At 39.1% G+C, this 18,352-nt stretch overlaps 2 protein-coding genes across 3 annotated transcripts; both read right to left on the bottom strand.

Moving 5' to 3' along the window:
- Positions 1–312: 312 nt before the first annotated feature.
- LOC122319145 lies at positions 313–7,066 on the bottom strand. 2 transcript variants are annotated; one of them, XM_043137079.1, is made up of 5 exons: positions 6,578–7,064; positions 6,040–6,096; positions 5,594–5,716; positions 5,420–5,490; positions 313–775 (listed from the first exon to the last, which is right to left on the bottom strand). In XM_043137079.1, the coding sequence occupies exons 1-5, from the start codon at positions 6,746–6,748 to the stop codon at positions 526–528; spliced, it is 672 nt and encodes a 223-aa protein (XP_042993013.1). In that variant the 5' UTR covers positions 6,749–7,064; the 3' UTR covers positions 313–525. The 2 variants fall into 2 exon arrangements, with proteins under 2 accessions (XP_042993013.1, XP_042993014.1); XM_043137080.1 differs by lacking the exon at positions 6,040–6,096 and having other exon boundaries at positions 6,578–7,066.
- A 4,473-nt stretch (positions 7,067–11,539) lies between these two features.
- On the bottom strand, positions 11,540–13,529 carry LOC122319419. The gene is made up of 5 exons (XM_043137483.1): positions 13,403–13,529; positions 13,108–13,317; positions 12,901–12,993; positions 12,032–12,127; positions 11,540–11,903 (listed from the first exon to the last, which is right to left on the bottom strand). Exons 1-5 carry the CDS (start codon positions 13,466–13,468, stop codon positions 11,541–11,543), a joined length of 828 nt encoding a protein of 275 aa, XP_042993417.1. The 5' UTR covers positions 13,469–13,529; the 3' UTR covers position 11,540.
- Between the last annotated feature and the right edge of the window lie 4,823 nt (positions 13,530–18,352).

Here is an 18,352-nt window from a genome sequence, read left to right as displayed (position 1 = left end):
TCTTCTTCATTTCGTGGACTGAACCGAATTCAAAGCCCCTATAAGGTTCCAGCTTCCTCGATCCCCAAAAAGAAGGAAAAAAATGAAAAAAAATAGTAATAAGAATAACGACAGAAATCATGTTCGGTTGATTCTTAGTTAGAAATTTCGCCCTCCATTTTTGGCTTCCCATGCTACACGTTGTGAGCACGTGACAGAGAAGATTTAACACATGGAAGAAGCAGAATTCTGGAGCCAAAAACCCAGAAATAGCCGATCGATTTCAGATCTTCGGTGCTAAGATAGATGATATAAACTTGGAACATCGTCAAGTAGAGAACAACCAAATAGAAGCGGATTTCATTATTTGTTTTTGGTCATTATTCCCACTAGTTAAGAAAATGTAAAGAAAGTCATGGTCTATCAATTGTTAGATTGTTTAAAGACATCTGGCTTTTTGCAGTTAAAATGTAAAGGAATCTAAATGAAGCAAATTCAAGTATTACACTACTGCAATTGATCAGATGGTGAGAGGGCCTTTTCTTCTTACCCTTTCCTTCTCTTGGGACTCAAAATGAATTCGTCGTCGTCGTCGTCACTGTCATTAATTATTCTTTTCTTCGCTTTTAAAATGCCATTCTTTGATGCCTGCTGCTGCTTCTGTGAACTCTGAGGTTTGCTTGGTGGTTTTAGAGATTTAATAGGAGTTCCCATCCGAAGTTGTTTCTGCCTTCTCTGCTTCTTCTCATATGCCTTTTTAGCTCTTTCAGGGGAAAGCAAGCCATGCTCCATCATCCTGAAATTGAAAATATATTATACTTTTTTCATAACTCAGCGCTAATTATTTTACACAGTTGGGAGAAGTAAAGTATTAAATACTGCATCTTCAACGTTATAGAATAATTTTCAAGTAATAACATGCATACAGCACATGAGAGATACTTTACTGATAGCACATTCTTTTCTCTTTTTTTTTTTGCTACTTGGAGGGAATTGAACCCCCCAACCATGGACCCCATGGTCCCCCAAGGAGCAGGGGTGCTGCCATTTTGCTAAGGGCCATTAACTGCATATCCCATTCAAATGATATCACAAAAGAACCCTTTAGGTAACTATTCCAAAAGCTTTAAGAAACTCCTTCCCATGAATTTATTTCGAATTTATTTCTCTTGAAAATCAATTCTTGACATTGATCACCTCAATGGAAGGGATGAATGCTCTTGCAAGTCAGCTTGTAGTTGGCTGTTAGGTTTCACGTGCATATGGAAGAAATGACAGTATCCGATGTGTCACAACATGTCAACAACTACAAATGGTGCTAGTGAAAAATATAAAAGCAATGAAGAAAGTTAGCTTTGGGAAGACAATTCTGATCAATGACTTTAACCCATAGGGTTGGAAATGATAAATCAACAGATGCTAGACTTTCATCTAGGCATTTTAGTAAAACATGTAGGGGCATTTGGTGCATCTAAACTTTATTTTCACACATTGAACCCATGTAATCAGAGAATGCTGTGAAAAGGAACTTAGAGGATATGAACTAATACAATGGCGAACTTCAACTTAGGGCATTGGAGTCATGGTGAAGGCCAACCCTTATATAGCCACTGGCTTAAACACATTGCCTGCAGCCCAGACCAGATCTAAGTTCCAGTTGATCAAATAGGTGCCCGTTGATCATATGATTTACAATGTAAGGGGTCTGTAACAACTATCAAGCACACACACTGTGGGGGCAATGGGGAGAGGGAGGAAGGAAACTCACTGAGAGAAGTTGGCAATGTAAATCAGTTCAGTGATTAAAAAATAACTAAGAAACCATGGAACTGAAGAAGTCTATCTATCCTACTTACTGTTGATAGTGCTAACACTCACCATAGTATTATGCATATAAGTAGCAGTGTAAATAAGATGAAGCTTAGATTGCATGGGTTGGATTGCTCAAGGACTAATGAGAAAGGAAAGCTTAGGCTGCTTTGGAATCTAGAGTCCATAGCTTGTCGACAAGTCAGGTCATAGTGTCTGGAGCACCCAACTAGCAGGCGTACCGCCAATGTACTTTTTTTTTTTTTTTTGATAAGTTACCGCCAATATACATGGAAGCACCATCTAGTTTCCTAACAACAAACATATATATTAAACAAGCATATCATAGAGAATAAAGCAAAGAAGTGTCTATAGCCAGGGGACATGCACCAACAATTTCTTCCTTTGTCGAGGACAATTTACACAAGGAAAATTCTATAAACTATGCTATTATTTTACTATTTACCCGACTAAGATAAGGTGGCATTGCCCATCAAACTTTGAACTTTTTTTTTTTTTTAAAAAAAAAAAGAAACTATCCAATGGTGATTTGCCATTATTTATTTATTAAAAAATAATAAACAATCCAAGGGTGATTTGCTATTATTTATCTTTTAAGAAAAAAATGATCCAAAGGAGAGATTAAAAAAAAAAAAGCCTAACAGGAACACTGACCCATGGCTGAGAACTAGAAAATTTGCCATTATTAGAAAGCTCACTAGATTGTTACCAAAAATCAAACAATCTCATCTAATTTCATTTTATCTAATCATTATAACTTTTTTAAATTTTCATACAAAATATAATAAATAATTCAATTTTTCAAATCTTAATACAAAATTAATATTAATAAATTATATTATAATAATATTTTATTAATTATTATTTAAAACATTTCATTTTATCTTTTTTTTTTTTTGAATGAAGAAAGTTACAGCTGTGACCAATAAGTCTGGGTACCAACCCTGATTACAAGCCAACTACTCATTTGTTTTAAGCTCCCCCGCACACAATAAGTGTCGGACACTGTCTAAAAAAAACTTTAGAAACTCTCTGAAGACACAGTCCTTTTGAGATGCGAGACTCTGTGTAAACAGAGATGTCCATCTCGACTTGTCTATGAGACACCAATCCACGCCACTCCCACCTTCCAAAAGAGGGGGAGGACTCACTACCCTACTCCTCCAAAAGAGGAAAGGGACTCGCTACCCTACTCCTCCAAAAGAGGAAAGGGACTCAACCACCCTACTCCTCCAAAAGAGGAAAGGGAATAATCTATTTCAAATTATTTTCAATACCCTAATAAAACCCACTAACAACCGAAATTGAAAAGTGAAAGCACGTAAAGCACGATAGTACATCACTACCCAAACAACCCTAACTGAAAAGCAAACAGACAAAAACACTTGCTCTCCACGCCGTACACACACGTCGTCTGCCCACGCCGAATGCCCACGCCGAATGCCCACCCCATCTGCTTCTGGTACTCTACGGACCGCTCCACCCTGCATCCCCGCACCATGAAAGGACCACTCCACCATCATCCCATCCCCTTCCAGTCCGCCTAACTAGCTTCATCGCCGGCAACCTCTTCCAGCACCAATAAGCTGCAAACAACGTATCTGATAACATCCACTATGGGCTGACAGAGGCTAAACCAGAGACAATCCAACCTCTATTTTTCAACCAGCAGAACAGGGCCAGCGAGAGATTTATTACAAACACCCCACTCCAAATAAACCAAACTGATAGATTTAACAACCATACGAAAAGAGAAAAAACTAAACAACCATCTAGCCACTGTTGGATTTCCGGCCACCAACCATAGGGATGTCCACCGTGAGTTGCGACCAGACTCCTTCCCAGAAACCGCTTAATCCCCTCCATGCAGCTCAGCATACCACCCGAAACAAATCCTCTGTTTTCCATGGATAAAACAGAGCTCCTTTTCCTCGCGGGAAGCACCCCAAACCATCATGCAAAACCATCATCTCCGGAGCAAGATACCCTACCCACACTCACACCGTATCCCTCCGAAATGTCCCCACAGGAGACTATACCTAATAGTCGAGGAACATCGGCCAAAAGGAAACCGAGAACCTCCACCCCTTCAAGAAATGAATCTCCGCCCAGATAGGTGAAATAAGAAGGTAGAGGCCTCGGGACGCCGCCTCTGGTGGTGGCCTTTCAACCACCAAATCACAGCCAAAACGGTTCTTATTGACCAAAACAGAAACAGAGAAGACCGAAACGAAAAAGAAGACCTAACGGAAACAGAGAAGAAGACCGACTCTTACTGACCAAAACGAAAAAGAAAACTGGAAAAGGTTGGGGGGGAGGGAGGGAGGAGCCGAAGCTCCTCCTCCCTCGGACGCTTCTGATCTTTTAGCCTAGAGAGAAGGGAGAGCTTCTCTCTCTAAGTCGTGGAATTATGAGTTCTGGGAAGATGTGTATTTTTAATTTTTTAATGTATACATTTCATTTTATCTAAACTATATAACCAAACTATACTTCAATCATTTAGGTTTACGTGAAGCATAGAAGCAACTATCAACTAGAATCAAAAGCTCCTTAATTGCTGACACGCATTCACTTAAACCAGGGTCAAGAGTCAACACTTACAGGTAGTGAAGGACACAGCATAAAGACCAGAGTCAGAAATTGTACTGTATTTTCTAAAGAATGAGTAGTTTTTTTTTTTTTTTTTTCAATGCTAAAGAATGGAACAGCTGTATTTTCTAAAGAATTAGTTAACTATTCTGATAATCAATTTACTTTTGAGCCGTGCCACACGAGGATGGCTACCGATCGACAAGATCAAATGTTTTTTCTAATTCATTTTGTTCATATCTTTAAACATTTAAAAAAATATATATAATATCAATAAAAAATATTTATTTAATCACTAAGTTAAAAAAAAAAATACAAAAAAATAAAAAATAAAAATTGTTGGGAGAAATGCTCGGACCAATATCGGGATGCTAAGCATTTCTCTCTACTTTTTCTTTGACTGTGCTACCTTCGTATTAAGCGTGAAGTTGTCATCCTAGCTATTAAAGAATACTTCTTCCTTTTAATATAAGTAGTTATTAAAGAATACTTATGCAATCCCTTCAAACAAGAAGCTAGCTGAGGCACACAATTAAAACGAAGAGCAATGACCTAGTTGCAATATAGCCAAACCAACAATCACATGACCTCAAAATATGGCCGGTTTTGGCTCCTCACTACATCTGAGAATTCATCCAAGATTGATTTTGTCGATATTAGCGTATCCAATGGCCCAAAGAATCTCATTTTAAATTTCTAACTAACGAGCATACCTTTCACATACAAGAAATTTATTAAAACGAACACCTTGCAGCCTTGCTACTGCAAGGTGAGGCTCCGTCCTTCAACCTGGGGTATGGTCTACGTCCAAATTTCCAATGGTCTAAGGAAACAACTTACAAAATCCCAAGTAGGAACCAGAAAGAACAGTCCAATTCCAACGGTCTCAGTAATGAGCAATGGACAGAATTAAAGCAAGTTCCATATTTAACATATGAAAAGGTTCTACAAGTGAGCTTCACATACGCTCCATCAGTTTGAAATGAGGATGAAGAGCTGTAAGAATGGACAGAAAGCTCACCAGAATTCTGCCATCTCACTTGTGGGGATCTGTTGCGACAATGACTCATAGAAAATCCTCAGTGGTTCTCTCTGTCAATATAAAGCAGCAAAACACACAAGGTATAAGTGGCGCTATATCACCATAAGCATTTTCCTAGAAAAGAACTGAGACTAATTTTCATGGTTACAGAACCTCTTCAGGAGGATCATATTTCTGGCCAGGCAAAGTGTACACTTTCTTCTCTCTTACTTTGGTAGTAGTTTTTGTTGATTTTGCTGATGCTGATGCTGATGCTGATGCTGTTTTTGGTTTTACCTTCACATTTAGCAAAACTTATTAAGATTTATAGCACTCAATGAGATTTATCCAATTGATAGGGAAAAGGAGAGATTTCAGATAACAAGGACCAGAACTCATTTAGGACCACATCCATATGACAACTCCCCCTTTATAAAAAAACCAATCCATGGAAAATTTTACAAAAACCACATCCGTATATAACCCAATCCACCAAGACCACTGAAAACGACAAAGGAACTCCAAAATCCCGATCACCCCATCCATTGCCATGGGCACAGAACCTCTTCAGGAGGATCATATTTCTAGCCAGGCAAAGTGCACACTTTATTCTCTCTTACTTTGGTAGTTGTCTTTGTTGTTGTTTTTGCTGATGCTGATGCTGTTTTCGATTTTACCTTCACATTGAGCAGAACCAATTAAAATTTGTAGCACTGAATATGAGATTAATGCAATTGACAGAGAGAAGGAGAGGTTTTCAGATAAACAGGACCAGATTCCATTGAGGACTACCTCCATATGACAAACACCCCCCCCTCCCCCCCGCCGGCGGCAAGAGGCGGGGCGCCCAAAAAACCCCAGTTCATTGTAAATTATACAAATTGATTTATAAAACCGCACCTATATAAACAAATCCACCTAAAATCGTTAAAAAAAAAAAAAAAAAAAAAAAAAAAGGAGTCAAATGACCCCGAAACTCCAAAATCCAAATCCTCCCCGTCCACTGCAAATTCAAAGGCATAAAGACCACATACAAATAAATTCCTTAACCCAACATACCCAGATGGCACAATTGAGAACAACATCATTGACACGCTAGACAGAACACAATCAAACATATCTCAATCGCAAAAAGCAATGAAATTTCAAGATGGGTACCTCAGTTTTTACGACAGTAGTCACAGATTTCTGCTTTGAATCAACAGGCTGCTTGTTTGAGCTCTCAATCTTCTTCTTGTTGGCAGAAGAAGAATCAACCTTTGCTTTCGAAGAACCATCTTGATGGCTCGGCTTCACCCTCACCACACTGCTTTTTGTTTCTGTGGCCATTGATATTGAAATTAGGTAAAGCTTAGCTATTGATCTGATGATTCCTTCCTTTCTCTTCTTCTAATTGCTCAGCCCTCCCATCGATTCATCAGCTTTCTATTGTCTCCCTGACGCCCTGGAATAATGTCTATCTAACTAGGGAAAAATCAGTCAGTACTTACTTATAGAGACAGAAAATGGGTAAAAAAATTAAAGTGTCAGACTTGCTGGGTTTTGTTTTTGCTTTTGTTTTTCCCATCAACTGTCAGATTTGATGGTCGATGCAGTTTCACTGCTTTCTAAGGTTTTCCGAGTTTCCAGCGGATTAAAAAAGGAAAGGTTTTGCTACTTTGTACCTTGTAGCTGTAGGCGTTGATCGGTTGTGAAAGGCCTGTTTTGTCCTCGTAATAAACAAAGTTGAAATCCAAGTCCAATGAAGGACCAAGATTATCATCTAACGGTCGGCATAGAGAGCGTGACCATCTTAGCATGAAGATTCCCGCTTCTTAACTTTTTCGTACAGTAAAATATTGTGTTTTTCACTTTTACGCACTGACTTTTCACGTGAATGGTAGTTGGGAACAACCATACTTTTACCGTCACTCTTTAACTCCTTAACGGTTTTAACGGAGTCTTCTTACCCCGACAATGATTAACAATCCGTTCACAATTATGACAATAAAATTATTTTATAAAATTATAAAATATTTTTTACCTCAATTTTTTAAATCTTTATTCACCATCATTTATAACGGGAAGAAAACTTTTAAACAAATAAACAACACACCTTACAAATAAAACACTCCTACCCATTACAAAGACCACACAAAACAACTATAACTAATAATGGGGCTGAGTTACGGGTTATTACATCGGGGATTGTATTATGCAAAAGGCTTAACTATTTTAATATCATCATTGAAAGTGACTCTAGGTTGGTAGTAGATTGGCTTCTTGGGGGTAGATGCACTGTCATATTTATGGGACTTTTGAGAGTAAAGATGATTTACTTGCTGCAATTGAGAGGATTAATTTTATAGTGGTTCACTAATAGCGGGATGGTAATCAAGCGGCAGATTTTTTTGCACGACAGTGCGAGATGGAGAGGAATATTTGCTACGAGGGAAGCTAAAATTTGCCAAGGCTCTTTAAAGGAATTATTCATTTAGAGAAATTGGATTTTTCCAGTCTCTAAATTTAATTCTTGTCATTATTTTGGCTATTTATTGTTTGTTTCATAGCTTTGATTTTGGTTGATTGTTTGATGTAAGTTTGGTTTTCCTCCACCTTAAGTTGGTAATAAATTAGGGGGATTTTCCCTATTAAAAAAACCACTCTAACGATACTAGATGGAAGCCATACCCAATTTACCCAATCTATACATGCCTTTGAACTCACGTCACTACAACAAATATGCCCTGTTCCAGCTTTTAAATCCTTCGGAATTCACCCTATAAAACACAGCATCTGGCCTGTATCAACAATTTTGGATTCGTCGCACCTTGGACGCCTTAGTTTCGTTGCAACTGCTGGAACTCAACTGATGTCCACATTCGTTGGTTCAGCAGATGTTTTCCATCGTATTTTACTGATGGGAAAAACAGAGGAAAGCCGCTGCAACTGCCGTTAGGAGAACCGATTGTAATCGCTGCACTTAATTGTTTGGGTCGATTTACAACGTCGCAATCCCCCAAAGATGCCGCTGCAATTATCGATTGCATCTTCGACTGAATCTGCAATTCGCTGTGACTTGTATCGTTACGTCGGCAGCCCATCCACCACAAATACTAGTTATTTCGCTGATGCTGTCTTTTCTCAACGAGGTAGAAAGTAGACGGGTTTCTTCTGTGCCGCCGACAGAACAATAGTTGAACCGGCTTTGGAAAATCGCTGCCATGCCTTCCTTCTCAACGGAAAGAGTTCTGACGCAACACGGAAGCATGATTATTCGAACCTGTCTTTTTCCCAGCTAGCGTCCATATTTTGCCGCTGCATGTAGCGATAGTCCCAGCGAAGATATTTTGGAAGTTGCAAAATGCTTTACTTAATTACCTTTAATTGGTCCATATTTTGCCGCTGCATGTAGCGATAGTCCCAGCGAAGATATTTTGGAAGTTGCAAAATGCTTTACTTAATTACCTTTAATTGGTCCCAGCTGTTGCATCGATTTATTTTACAACATATTAAAGGCTTTTCCAGCAGAACTGTGTGTTTGTTGCATCGATTTATTTTACAAGATATATGTGAATATATATCTGAAATTGTCAATTTCCTGCCATTGATCTAATAAACCAGTTCACCACTATTTTGTGTACTACATTTCTCCCCACAGACTATACAATATTACCAGTAACATGCATTTACACGTTTTTTCCTGCTGCTACTTTAATTAATAAGTATATCATAATATTAGAGTATACCATATTCATTGTCAGTAGATCATTGCATTACAAGATAATATTTTTTTTTGATAAATAATTACAAGATAATATTAGTCATTATCTTGGTAACATTTTCTATAGATCATATAAGTTTATCCAAATATTATCATAAATATACATACGATAAGACACAGGAATCTCAACTGTGTTCTACATCAGGATTTATAGAACTCATAGCTTAACTTATTTATCATTGCCAATATGTCAGTAACTGTTTCTGGGAAAATTACTAGATGCATGAAGACCACAACAATCTTATATATTTTATATATCCAGTTGAATAAATTTCAATAAAGTTATTTTCATTAATAAACAAGCAGATTCATAGATTCCTAGCTAATTGCATATATAGACCACCTAAACACCCCTGTTAATGCATTCACTATGAAATTGCTATGTGGGTCTCATCCTTATGCAATTTATAGACCAAAATCTGGAATGTCTAGAATGCAGTTGTCATATACTATAAGTTGTAACATTGCATAACGAGAGAGCAATTGAATCTGCATAAGAACCATCTAAAAATAAAACTGTTGCAACCCAAACATCATATAGCCATACAAAAACACAGCTTCATTGATCATCAAGCTCTGAAACCAGTGACATTGTACAAACAAAAATCCCCTGTTCAATATCACATATTTCTTACTTCCTTACAACTGCCCAGCCCCTAGTAACTAGTACCATCCGCACAATCAAACACATGTATTTAAACTTTCAATTTCCATATATATACACTGGTGCATTCATGTTATTCACACATAGAAAGAGAGGAGAGACTGATCTCTTACACATTAGATCTACCCTAACTGATATATTGTAATTGCATGGTACTCAATGAACCTTTTGGCCAAATGCCCTCTGAACTGTCATCACACATTGCAGCATAGCCCTACACATGACAGAACCGGAGTGGGTGGAACTTCTTAATTAACATATATAGCCCTCCAACAAAATGGCCAAAGTGGCCGCCCATTAATATCAAAAAATTGCTTCACATTACGTCCAACCACCTGCATTCCAATTACCTTTTTACATTCAATCGAGGTATACATTTCAATAAATATATAGTTAAGGGCAATTATTAATGAACATGCAAAAATCCTTTAATGACTTTGTGGTTAACATGAATTATTACATATTCAGCAACCTGCCTAGTTAAGAATTGCTTCTGGTACTCAGATTGGTCAGGACATCAAAATGTTTTAAACAAAATTGTTTAGGACCATTTTGATATCACTTTTTTTCAAGCATATGCTGAATTACTACCTTTAAGAAATATCTCTATTATGTGTAGCCCACCCCGTATATTCATAAGTAGTTAATTAAAATTTGTCCTAAATTCAAGTGCTGCCCTATATCTGTAGCTGATCAACATGAATCAGTCTGAACCCAATTGATATTATTGCATATATTGAGCTAAGGATTGATAAACGGGAAATTGATGGTTATGACCAGTTTTGTCATCTTATATCTATTTGGCATTTTCAAATTTAGATCAAACTACAATGCAAAGTAAAATACAGAACCAGTTATTTCAAAATAAACATGCATGACATGCACAGGCCAGTTTTATCAAATCCTAGCTCATAACTTCAATTATCATAATTATTTGTGTAAGACATTTCAGAAACATGAATCAACAAATCATGCCAATTTCAGGTTTTGCTGGCTTCACTACAACACAGACATCCCTCTGAAACATTAAATTTTGTAATTTTTCTAACCTTGTTGGGGAAACCAGAGTGCTTACCAGACATGTCCACATCAAAGCATTACACTTGAACATTTCGATTTGGGCTTCTGCACTTACACGTTTGTTGTCCCCCACATTGCTGTCCAGTTGCAACAGCCCAAAGGCTACCAATTGCCGACCACGGGTCTATGCAGTACCTGCATACCAACAATCCCTCTATCATTTATCTTCTTAATAATTGAGAGAGTGTGACCAAGTAAATTCACGAGTTGTTGTCAAAATTGTCATACTTACATATTGTTGTTTTTATAATTCTGCTTCAAATATGTAATCTCCAACTTCTCCCCTAATATGCTAACTTACATGCTTAAAACAAACTAGTCTGTTCATTAACCATCTAATACAGCCCCAGCTAGAGAAATCACTTTCCTCCCGGCCCCCAACCATCCCACACCTGCCCTTTTGGCTTCCAAAAAAAAGGACCAGTTCAACCAATTTCAGAAGGCCATGTTCAGCCTGCAGATTGCTACACATATATATATATATCTATATATTTATATGTTTTCCCCCAGCCACCCTCTCCTCCTTTCCCAAAAAGCAAGTAGTAAGCATGCATCATATTAACCCACAAAAAAGGCACCCAAAATAATCAAAAAACATCTAAAAGGGTTTTGCTTCAGTTCGGGGGTAACTGCCTCCCCCGAACTCCGTCCCCCTCACGTGACTGAAATGAAGCCATGAAACTCCTCAAAAGAGCATCAGTTTCAATTTGACGCTCCACAACCACTCGCATTTCTTCCCTCACACGGTCTAGTTGACTCTTGTAGTCCTCCGCATCTTTCTTATGTTTTTCCACTAACATTGCATACTCTTTAGCTTGTAACACGTCCTTTTCTCTTGTAGACTCTGGTATCACCATCTCTCCGAGGCCTCGTGCATATCCCCGCCTATGCCCAAGTACCTCCCTAAAGACAGCCTTAGCTGCCTCATCAGTGCGATTCTCAGGGGCTAAGTCATCCATCTTTCCAGCCATCTCTTTCTGCACATGAAGTAAAATCCGGATATTTTTTTTTTCAGTTATGAAACAATGGTTTCCGAACATTGTTTACAAGGTTTTTTAACTATGCCAAATTGTCTATCTAGGTTGAAGGATTTGAGATGACTTACATAAATATCTTCACTGGCATCTGTGACAAATCTATCATTTTTCTTTGACCAACGGACTGCTTTGTAGAAGTCCACTAAGTTTGCTCCTTCAGATCGCTATTATAATTAAAATGACAATTTAGTTACATGGTTCAACAACCATAAATGAAAGTACTGATGATGTATAATCAACTGTTAAAACCTGCAGTGAATTCCCTAGTTTACAGCCACAGTTACAAAATCTCTAGTCGTCTAGGTAGGATGTGCTATGGATTTTTTTTAATTAACCCAACTTGGTGCTTTTAATATGATTCAGCAGAGATGCAAAATATACAGCAATTTAATAATCTAGTGGCAAAGTCTAACAGTTTCATGTTTATAACTATCACCCGCAACCCTTTAATTTAACATTTCTATGTGAGCATAAGTGGTTGCACAGCTAATATAGACAGAGATATCACAATCTGGAAAACAGCATAGCCGTCAAGACATAACACCCATCTTACAACAACACCTTGTGGACTTCTACGCATTCCATCTTTTCGTGTCTTAACCCTTAACCTAACTTGTATATGGTCTCATATTTTTGCATGCAACCGTAAGACAGAAATTCTCCACCTACTCTCCACTTATATGTCCGTCTCTGCTTGATAAAAAATTCTTAAACATATGTTACATAATCCAGCTAGGTATTTAAAACTGATTTTTTATGCAAAAATTCGTTGGGTGATAGTTAATTTCAGATTGCAAACAATTGCTACCTCCAATCACTGATCTTAACAGAACCGTCTGTGTGTTTATTTGGATAATCCAGTAGAAATTGTGATATAGAGCTTAAAACACCATAATGAGCTTGAAATTAATTGAAGCAAACGGGAAATTGCCTATACCTTTTCCTCTAGGATCCTCACAAACGATTTCCGCCCTGCAGTGTGATTAATCTTCAGCTTCTTACGATTCTCCTTATTTATGTTTGAGATTTTCTGCCAAATTCAAATAAACAGGTTATTTTTCTGCCAGCAGAGATGCATTTTGGCAAGGCTTGTTTATATTGTAATTACCATATGGTAGCCCAAAATACCGAAGCTTTAACATACCTTGAAGTGGTCACTTCCCCATCGGCCACATAGCTTAACCCATACCAAGGGCGAGACCAAGCTTGTCCCACCAGCCAATGCCTCCTCATGGCTCGCATATGCCAAATACTTCTTGTGAAGCTCATGGTGGAAGGCGTTAAATCTCTTACGCAGCTGCTTCCAAACTGCCAACCGATGGTTCTTAAGTTCCCAATCTAATTCAAAGTCACCCTACACATAAAAAAACTGTGGTCATCAAAACCATTGTTAAGTGGCCTTCCTTACAACTGAACAACAGCTGTGTATATTGTCTTACCCTGACCCTGTCAATCAACTCATCCTTAACGGACTTGGGTACATCCATCCATCTTGCGAAGCTCATGTCCGCATGATGTTTTAAAATCCACGTTACTCGTGTTGTAAAGAATGAGGCATTCTCACAGCAAGGTGCTGTTTCCCCATCATTTATTTTCAAGGGTACTTTCCCATGCCTCCTCAATTTATCGAACTCCGTACACTTAGCGGGCCCACGTCCACGTTTCTGCTGACCAATGTTTGTGTCGGGAACCATTGCTTCGTCCTCTATGTCATTAACACCAGAAAATTATTCAGCAATTATTTACTGAGAACAAACTAACAATTAGTTTAACATATCAATAAAGATATATTGCAGGTCATATGAAAATTCAGGTACATGAATAACACAACTTATGGCTTACCAATATTATCTCTAGTAGAAATGGCGCTCGGAATCGGATCAGTTATGGGAGTATTTATTTGAATGATCGGTGGTTGTGTTGACTCATCATAGCTCTCACCTTGACCCTCTCGTTGACTCCATCGCCAAATATTGTCTCTATTAGTGTCGGCTTTCGGCATTGGAGTGGCGTAGACAGGATATCTTTCTATGGGTGGTGGCTGTGTTGACTCATCATGCATTTCCCCATTAACCTCTCGCATTAACCATCGCCAAATTGGGTCTCTATTAGTGTCCGCTGTTGGTATTGGATTGGTGTTCACATTATTTCTGAATACGGATGGTGGCTGTGTTGCCTCATCATAGCTCTCGCCTTGACCCTCTCGTTGACTCCATCGCCAAATATCCTCCCTATTGGTGTCTGCTGTTGGTATTGGATCGGCATTGACAACATTTCTTTCTCCGGAGGGTGGTTGTGTTGACTCATCTAATCTCTCATGCACACCCTCTCGCTGACTCCAACTCAAAATATTGTCTCTATTTGTGTCCGTTGTTGGTATTGGATTGGCGTTGACAGTATTTCTTTCCATGGAGGGTGGCTGTGTTGACTCATTGGAGCTCTCGCCTTGAGTCTCTCGCTGACTCCATCAGGAAATAAGTGGAGGCCGCGGTCGGCCTCTTGAAAAAGGTCCACGTCGTCTTTTAAAGTGTCGAACTCCTCTACCCTTTCCTCTCCCACTTTGTTCCATCTAGTAAGCCAACTTCCAATTCATTGACAGTTTAACAACCAAATTAGAAAATTATCTACAGCCTAAATGGCTGTATTACATTACACAATTGTGGTGACTGAGTCAGTTCATGTATCAAAATATCAAGCAATAAATATAAATTAAAACTTACAAATTCTATCAAACATTCTGCATCATACAGAAAGTAAACTTGAATGTAATATTACGGACATCAAAAACACTGCATGCAATTCCAGGATTAATATATATTAAGTGGGAAGAAAAGAAAAACCCAAAACTTGAATTTACCAATATCTATCTAAATTGGCTACTCATGTCATTTAGACAGCTCTACACAGAACATGATGAAAATTGTTCCATATAACATATGGACACCCCTTGAATATCATTCCACCTAGATGAGTAGCCATAACGCATAATTCTTAATCAAAATCATTTTTATTGGGAGTAAAACACTGCCAATAAATCTATCATTTTGCCAATTTATGGCCTATGCAAATAATAGTAGAGCAATATCAACTTGAATAATAGGTATTTCAGAAAATTGGAAACAAGTCCTAACCATTGGGAACCCTGTCTTAATATAATTACTTAAGACAACTCTTCAAACATTTAGACAGCCTTTAATGTTACACCATGTATGGGGTCATTTTCCAAAGCAACCTATGCAGCAGAGAATAAATGAGTATTGGCACAAAACTAATACTCTTAACAGCTTCCCTCTATATTATACGACACAACATGTTATTTTGCAGTTTGGAGTTAGGCATGCAAGTAAGTAGGTCCTACATCTGCACTTTCAAACAAACTATGCAGTTTAATAATCTCAACCTAACATACGGAAACTAGTTTACCAATTTGACTGATCTTGTACTGGACCAATGCTGTTGTTGGTAACACCCCACCTTACGAGGTTGGTAATCCAAGGGATAGAGAACTTCTGAACTAGCTGTTTGTATTGAATGGCTGGTTAACAACATGCAGCATGACCTGCCCAATATAGTAACCATGTGTTATAAACCGAAGGATAAGGTTCATTATATTTAATGTGCCATAATTATCAGGATTTCAATTCACTAGTCATATGCTTCCTTGACTATGAAACAGGTTTGGTTAAGTTATATGGAGTGCATTGCAGTCTCCAAAACCAAGCCTTAGTGGTTATCTAACAGGTTTGGTTAAGTCACACCATTGGTTAATTTTTTGAACCTTTTTTGGACTCTGTACTCAATAAAATCACTCTCCATGACAATGGACAACTCTTTATTTCCTTATCCCACATAACTCATCTGGAAAAAAGTTCTGATGAGATGTATTCTTCCCGAATACATCCCAGCTAACAGAAATCACTACAACCCCATAGAAGCTCCAACTTCCCACCCATTAGAAAATCTCAGCTTCAATCTGTTGAGGAATGTGGAGTCTGGTCCACACCGCTTGAGCGGAGGCATTGGCCGCTCGAGCGAAGTCAGGCAGAGTCGAACGCTCGATGTTGGCTCGACAGTGAGCTCGAGCAGGAGGAGTTCGCTCAAGCGGAGGCATTGGCCGCTCGAGCGAAATCAGGCAGAGTCGAACGCTCGACGTCAGCTCGACAGTGGGCTCGAGCGGGATGCGGAAGGGAAGTTCGCTCGACGCGCGCTCGACACGCCGCTCGAGCGAACATACGATTTAGGGATTCCGCCGTTTGAACTATAAATATGATTTTTGCCTCTTAAGTCTGTAACAGAGCAGCTACGAAAATACTGTGGATGAACAGTGTTGTGACCCATCTTGTAGTGTGATTCTTCAATAATAAAAATCCTCTGCAGCTCCCGTGGACGTAGGCAATTTGCCGAACCACGTACATCTTGTGTCGTGTGTGATTGCGTGTGTGATCGTTTTCTCATTCGGTGTTATTTTTCAATTCATTGTCATCGTTTTTTCACAACAATTGGTATCAAGAGCCAAGGTTCGGGTCTGAGGAGAAACGATGGCTGGAGATGAATTGAAGGTATCGGGGATCGAGAAGTTTGATGGCACGGATTTTGGATACTGGAGGATGCAGATAGAGGACTACCTCTATGGGAAGAAACTCCATCTTCCACTATTGGGGCAGCAACCGGAAAAGATGGATGATGCTAGTTGGAATCTGTTGGATCGACAGGTTCTGGGGGTTATTCGATTAACCTTGTCGAGATCCATTGCACACAACGTCATCAAGGAGAAGACGACGGCGGATCTCATGGCGGCTTTGTCAGGTATGTATGAAAAGCCGTCAGCGAATAACAAGGTACATCTGATGAAAAAGTTATTCAATTTGAAAATGGCAGATAGTACGTCTGTTGCACAACATCTGAATGATTTTAATACTATCACAAATCAATTGTCGTCTGTTGAAATTGAATTTGATGATGAGATACGTGCACTGATACTATTGGCTTCATTGCCAAATAGTTGGGAAGCCATGAGAATGGCTGTTAGTAATTCTGCTGGTAAAAATAAACTGAAGTATGATGATATTCGTGATTTGATTTTGGCTGAGGAGGTGCGCAGGAAAGATTCAGGCGAGACCTCGGGTTTGAGTTCAGCCCTGAATGTTGAATCTCGAGGGAGATCACATGACAGGAATTCAAACAGAGGAAGATCAAAATCAAAGTATAGGGGCAAGAGCAAGTCGAGGCCTGGTCAGCAGGCAACTTGCTGGAATTGTGGCAAAGCTGGCCACATAAAGAAAAACTGTAAAAACCCCAAGAAGACGGAGAATGATAGTGCTAATGTGGTAACTAAAGAAGTACAGGATGCACTATTGCTTGCAGTTCATAGTCCAGTTGATGACTGGATACTGGATTCAGGGGCTTCCTTCCATACATCTTCCCACCGGGAACTAATGAGGAATTATGTTGCAGGTGATTTTGGGAAGGTATATTTGGCTGATGGTGAGGCTTTGAACGTAGTGGGGATGGGAGACATTGACATTGCACTCCCTGGCAAGAACAAATGGACCTTGCAAAAGGTCAGGCACATTCCTGAGTTGAAGAAGAACCTCATTTCTGTTGGGCAGCTTGATGAGTGTGGTCATTCAGTGGTGTTCTCAGATAGCACCTGGAAGGTCACAAAAGGGGCATTGGTACTAGCTCGGGGTAAGAAAACTGGTACACTTTATATGACTACTGGTTTAATTGACACTATTGCTACTACCGTTGCAGAGAGCACAGCAGATTTGTGGCATTGTAGGCTTGGCCATATGAGTCAGAAGGGCATGACGGAACTTCTGTCTAGAGGCAAGCTACCAGAACTGAAGACAGTTGATCTCGGTATGTGTGAGAGTTGTGTTATGGGGAAGCAAAAGAAGGTCAGCTTCTTGAAAAGTGGCAGGACGCCAAAGACAGGAAGACTTGATCTTGTGCACACAGATGTGTGGGGTCCTTCTCCAGTTGCATCTCTTGGAGGTTCTCGCTACTATGTTACGTTCATTGATGACCATAGTAGAAAGGTATGGATTTATTTTTTGAAACATAAATCTGAAGTATTTGATGTTTTCAAAACTTGGAAAGCCATGGTTGAGACAGAGACAGGCTTGAAACTGAAGTGTTTGAGGTCTGACAATGGTGGTGAGTATGTTGATGGCGGGTTCAAGGAGTACTGTGCAGCTCAGGGTATCAGAATGGAGAAGACCATTCCTGGGACACCACAGCAAAATGGAGTTGCTGAGCGTATGAACAGGACCATTAATGAGCGTGCTAGAAGCATGAGGTTGCACGCTGGACTACCACCCACTTTCTGGGCAGATGCAGTCAGCACTGCCGTTTATTTGATAAACAGAGGGCCATCAGTTCCACTG

Source organism: Carya illinoinensis, chromosome 8, assembly GCF_018687715.1.
Source record: "Carya illinoinensis cultivar Pawnee chromosome 8, C.illinoinensisPawnee_v1, whole genome shotgun sequence".
NCBI lineage: Eukaryota > Viridiplantae > Streptophyta > Magnoliopsida > Fagales > Juglandaceae > Carya > Carya illinoinensis.
The sequence above is the reverse complement of the archived record's forward strand: the minus strand, read 5'-3'. Positions and strand labels throughout refer to the sequence as shown.